Genomic DNA, 5,939 nt, shown 5'->3' with positions numbered 1-5,939 from the left:
TTCTTCTCACCCCTCTCTTTTTTCTGGATTTTTTTGGATTTTTTTAGGTCAAATGAGAGGAGGGAATGAGGGGGAGGCCTTATATAGGCGGCCTGACCCGGTCGCACGTGGGGGGGTGACAGGACCCCCTGTCGCCCGCGGGAGGGGCGACCGGCCCCCCTGGCGGGCCCACTGGCTTGTCGCCCCTGGGGTGGGCGACAGGGGCCTGTCGCCCGTTGGGGGGCGACAGGCCCCCTCTTTTTTTCTTCAGGGACTTTTTTGCAAATTTGAAGAAAAAAAATTACATTTGAGCCCTGTTGCCCCCATAGGGCGACCGGGGTATATTTTTGAAATTTTCCAAAACCGACATATATTTTTGAAATTTTAATTTTTTTTAAATATAAAAAAGAAAAAACCACTACTGTGCTGGGCTGCCACCAACGTGCGTGGGCAAGGTTCGCCCTTGGGGCTTCTTGGGCCCCGTGCGCAGCTTGCATTCCTGCTTGGCCTGCCTGCTATAGCTGGTCGGACCCGACAGCAGCCTTCTGGGCTCCCGCTGACGGCACGGCCTCGGGACTCCACCCGCCTGAGCCGGCCTGCTCTGCTTGCCCGCGAGCCGCCTCATCTCTGTCTATTTCTAAAACAAGGATTGTTTCCTTGGTCCGTCAATCGAAATTCTAATTGAATCCAGACAAACCAATCGGAACACGGATAAATTAATTGGAATCCTAATCGGAATCTAAACAATCAATATACGACATGATGTATACATTGAGTGAAAGAGCATAAAGTTGGTGGTCTCGTATAGATTTGGGTAAAAATTTATATTACCCGTAACAATGGATGTGCACCATGCTAGTAATTCATAAACATATATACTTACCTTAACTGGTTATTATGATAAAATTTAGTTAGAAAATCAGTCTGGACACTTTTTTCATCCATACCCATAGCTTATTTCAAATTTGCATCGCACCTGGTCTACATGGTGACGGCAAAAGTTACTATTTTCCTTATGCATACGTGGTTTCTGACTCTCTGTTTGCACATGCCGTAGTTTGCAATGCTTCTCAATTTGCTTCAACTGCTCAGTGACTTGCCTTGCTATGTCCATGGAGATCAAGCAGGCAGAATATATCGGAGCATATTATTCCAATTGTTGCAGAGATACACATGGAAATGGAAATGAACACGCATCAACAGCCAGCAGCTTCCCTCGATCTCCACACACTTGTCGACACACGCTCGCAGCTAGCTAGCTTAGCTAGTCCCCAAAATCTGGGGGAAAATGAAAATAAAACCTTATTGATCATCTCTTCCATCCAGGCTCATAGTAGGTAGCTCTCCAGATCATCATTGAAGTTCATCATGCATGGATCAGGCCTCCTTGGCGGCGATGCTGCCGAGGCGGACGGCGTTGACGTAGTCCCTGGGGCTGTGCGACGCCAGGCCGGGCACCAGCAGCCCGGCGGCGCGGTAGAGCAGCGACACGGCGCCCTCCCGGTAGTCCCTGCCCTCCTTGGCCCACAGGAAGGCGCCCTTGAACAGGTCCCCCCACGCGTTGCCGTACATGGACAGCAGGAACCTCGGGTCGAAGTAGTTGGGGTTGGGCGCGTCCCCGCCGCCGGGGATGGCGGCGCCCCTGTACCAGCCGTCGAAGTAGACGCAGGTCCCGCCGTGCGCGTACTCGGCGACGGGCGGCGCGTCGAACGGCACCCGCGGCACGACGTCGTACCGGTACACCACCCGGAGCATCTCGACGCGGAGCCTGGCGCGCAGGAAGTCGGCGAACACCTTGTCGCCGACGCGCGGCTGGCCGTAGGTGACGACGGCGAGGAGGCGGTCCAGGACGTCCTGCTCGCCGTGGAGCGCGAGCAGCGCCGGGAAGATGGCGGCCAGCGCGCCGCCGAGGCTGTGGCCGGTAACCACGAGGGTGGCGCCCGGGTGCTTGGCGAGCTGGTCCCTGACCACCTCGCGGAGCTTGTAGTAGGCGAGGGGCTTGCCGGCGGCGGCGTTGGGGGCGTCCTTGGGGAAGGCCCTGGCGGCGTCCTTGCCGTCCTCCTCCTGGAGGCCGAGCGCCTTGAGGAAGCCGACGTGGACGTGGCCCATGTCGGCCATGCCCAGCCACGAGAGGTTCACGTCCGTGGACCAGTCGCGCATGTTGAAGGGCTCCGTGCCCCGGAAGGAGACCACCACCACGCTCGCGTCCGACGCCTTGTCCGTCATCACGAACGCCTGCGTCGTGTGCTCGCCAACGAACTCTTTTATTTTCCAGTGCAGCAGCAAATTGTTATCATCAGAATCAAATCCTAGTAGTAGGTAACTTATAATTTTTACTACTAATAGTACTAGCTTAGTTGTTACTGCTGCAGTTTAATTACTTACTGTTCCAGCAGCTGTAGAACCCCACGAAGTTGAACTGCAAATTCAGACAGCAGCAGAATATCAGAGATCAGACACGGAAGATCGATCCATCCATTAGCAGATTTGCTTGCTATTAACAAATAAACAGATTTGCGCCTAGCTAGCTACTTGGATATGATGATATATTTGTTTATATATGTATAATCGATAATCATATCTTGTGGATTAGACAGTGGCAGTTGTTTATTACGGATCGGATTAGCTATGTGGACGCGTCGGCATGGATCAGCGTCACTGTCACTGTTTGCAAGCAACTGTTCTGCTACTTGTGCACGTGATCCAACTGCAGATTGCGACGCTAGCGTCCATGGATCGACACACGATGCATGGGAAAGGTTGCCCACTTGTCCCAGAATGGTTGGTGTCCTTGCTAGCTACAGTGTTGCCAGCAGTCGTCTTGCATAGTTGGCATCACTTTGTTCGCTGCAACCAGCCAACAGTATTTTTCTCTTACACCAAACCAGCACCAGCCAGCAGCCAGCATCCAACCATCAGTACTTTTCTCTCACAACAAATCAGCACCAGCCACTAGCCACAGCCAGCCACATATATATACCGGAGGTTGTGAATTGATCAAACATGAAAAAGGATCATCATGCATGGTTGCTGAAGCTTTAATTTTAATCTGTTGCTGACTTATTAATTAGAGCTAAAATGCTGATCCATTTATTCTCTTAATTAGTTCATCGATCAATTTGGAGATCTACCGTAGTGTCTAGCAGATCTGTACCTTCCAGACGTTTTTTACGACGTTCTCGATGTAGGCGGCGTTCTCGTAGGCGATCTTGGCGGCCATGACGGTGACCTCGAAGACGGAGAAGGTGCGGAGGCGGATGAGCCGCCCGTTCACGTACTGCTGCTGGAGGAGCGGCACCGACGCGCTGCCGCACTCGCCACTCTCCACGTCCACGTAGTAGTCGTCCTTGCCGCCGCCGCCGGCGGAGACGCCCACCACCTGCAGCCGTTGGTCGTCGGGGCCGCCGCCCGCCGGCAGCGGCTTCAGCTCCGTCCTCCCGTCGATCATCGCGATCATCGACCGGAAGTTGGGCGCCTCCCGGTTCAGTGGGATCACCAGCTTACCTGCCAGTGTTCATCGGCATTTCTTAATTTTATGCACGGGCGTGCTGTTCAGTTAAAACATTTATAGGAGTATTCTCTAAAAGTGTTTTGGTTGGTCGGATCAAATCCAGATGAGGTCATTCATGTGTTGAATTGTTGTGTGTGGTTTATCTCTGCCAATCATATGCAAGTGTGATGCGCTGGACTGGGTAGAAGAAAGACAAATTATATTGACATTAAAATAGTGAGGGGCAGGTAGTTACTATACATGATCGAACTCTATCTTGTCCAAGACACGTACTGCACTTGACAGAAATCTTAAAAGGGCAACCATAAAGAAGCTAAGACAATTCAAACACAAATTAATGGCTAATTATGGTTAAAAAAGAACCATGCATGTGTATGGTAGCAAGAGACAAGCAGAACAAAAATGATTAAACTAACAAACGAAAAACTTGTCCAAGGAACTATAACAAACAGAGAAGAAACAAAAATGTTAAACTAACAAAACTCAAAGATAAAGAAAAGGAAATAAAACATAAATTAGTGGTTGAATTACGGTTAAAAGAAATTTGTAAGCTAATGAAGAGAAGCATATGCAATAGAAAAAATGGTTAACCTAACTGAAAAAAAACTTATAACAAAGAACCATAATTTATATATGTAGAGATAAACATAAATAAAAATGTTAAATTAGCAAATAAAATTCAAAAATGCCATAACGAGAGAAGAGAAATACTAGGAAAACAAATGCTGAGAGGGAGAGACGACACTACGGGAAACAGGCGGTACTCGGCAATTATAGGGTTTCCGGTAGTGAGAGAGGAAGATGGTGAGACGACGTTCTGTAGTCATATATATTGCACCACCGTTCAGTCAACTTTACCTTTGACAACATGGGGTCAATTTCCCGGTGCACGAACGTTCTTACGGTCTTTAACTTATAGCTTGTTGCACTGGCGGCGAGTTAGAACACGTTTTGGTAGAACATTCCTTTTGCAAAATTCAGTTGAATAATTGTGTTGCAGAGACCAGTTCGTAATTAAGTTGACCGTCCGCTTAACTAGCTAGCATGCATTTGTGTCATATTTAATTTGTTGTTATATATCCAAAGGTCAGTTAGTATTATAGTATTTTCGTTATTACAGGTTAAGGTAAAAATAAATACGAGACGTCAATTAGTTAGTGGTGTTCATGTCTGTGTGTGTATATGTTTTATATATATATACGTACATCTGAAGATATTCAGGAAGATGCCCAGTATGCCATTGTTGAGCGCGATGAAGTTGAGGAGGAACTCGACGACGGCGCCGATCATGAGGGCCGGGTAGTAGGCGCCGGCGAGCGCCTTCTGGATGAGCTGCGTGAGTGCGACGAACCAGTCCCCCGGCGTGCTGCCGAAGTCGGCGGCGGTCTGGTCGCCGGCCTCCACGAACGGGTAGCTGGTGATCGGGCGCCGCAGGAACAGCATCGACAGGATGTCGATGAACCGCACCTTCTCCGTCCGGATGATCAGCTTCTCCGCCCCCATCTTTGGCCCGCCGGCGGCGGGCTGCTGCTGCTTCAACGCCACCATGATCGCCCGGACGGCGGCGAGTACTAGCTGCTGGTGCTCTAGCTGATTAAGCTAGCTACGTGTAAGAATGGTAGCTAGCAAAGTGCAAGGGCTCAAGCTGGCACGATGCTGAAATGGAGCGAAGGGGGGGCCTTTTTATAGGGCAACAAAGAGGGCTGGGTTGGGCTGAACTGGACGGGCGGCATGGCCCGGCCGGGCTGTGCCGATGCTGGGCAGGGCCGTGCCCTGGGCTAGGTTGTTTGATTGATCTCTGTTTCTATGATTGGTTTTTTGGTAGGTGAAGGTGGGCTGTCCAGGGTTTACACACATGACACATGTGTTTCCATGGTTTTACGTGTGTATGACATATACAGTGATGAGTTGGTACTAATACTGGCCAAGTCAGCAGCGCGTGGATCAGGTGTTGTGCTGCTTTCCCGGGGTGGTTTACTGACCTCCCTGGACGCTAGCAGCTATCTAGCTGATGGGATCTGCACTGAGATTGTTCATATTAGCTTCATATGAGTCCTGACCTATATCCATCATGCATATACTCTCAAAAATTATGTATATACTGCATGCATGCTGCTATACATGGTTCTCTTAGAAATAATATTATGTATATACTCTCAAAAAAAGAAATATTATGTATAATTCTGCTAGCTGATGATTTAAGGTAACCTCAGGAAACAATCTAGATTCACTACTACAGAACAGGTCTTTGTTCCAGGCCATTTGTCCCGGTTGCCTTTGGATCCGGGACAATATATGGCTTTTGTCCCGGGTCCAACGGTTAGCCGGGCCAGCGGGTGGGACAGGGGCCTTTGTCCTGGTTGGAGGTACCAACCCGGACAAAAGGTCCCCCTTTTGTCCCGGTTGGTGGCTCCACCCGGGACAAAAGGCTCAACCCTTTTATCCCGGT

At 49.8% G+C, this 5,939-nt stretch overlaps 1 protein-coding gene across 1 annotated transcript; it reads right to left on the bottom strand.

Moving 5' to 3' along the window:
- Window positions 1-1,053: 1,053 nt before the first annotated feature.
- LOC120697472 (triacylglycerol lipase OBL1-like) lies at window positions 1,054-5,145 on the bottom strand. Its single transcript, XM_039980725.1, has 4 exons — window positions 4,696-5,145; window positions 3,134-3,483; window positions 2,365-2,398; window positions 1,054-2,240 (listed from the first exon to the last, which is right to left on the bottom strand). The coding sequence occupies exons 1-4, from the start codon at window positions 5,036-5,038 to the stop codon at window positions 1,357-1,359; spliced, it is 1,611 nt and encodes a 536-aa protein (XP_039836659.1). The 5' UTR covers window positions 5,039-5,145; the 3' UTR covers window positions 1,054-1,356.
- Between the last annotated feature and the right edge of the window lie 794 nt (window positions 5,146-5,939).

The sequence above is a fragment of the Panicum virgatum genome, chromosome 3K (assembly GCF_016808335.1).
Source record: "Panicum virgatum strain AP13 chromosome 3K, P.virgatum_v5, whole genome shotgun sequence".
Lineage (NCBI taxonomy): Eukaryota > Viridiplantae > Streptophyta > Magnoliopsida > Poales > Poaceae > Panicum > Panicum virgatum.
This window is presented reverse-complemented; position numbering and strand designations above follow the sequence as displayed.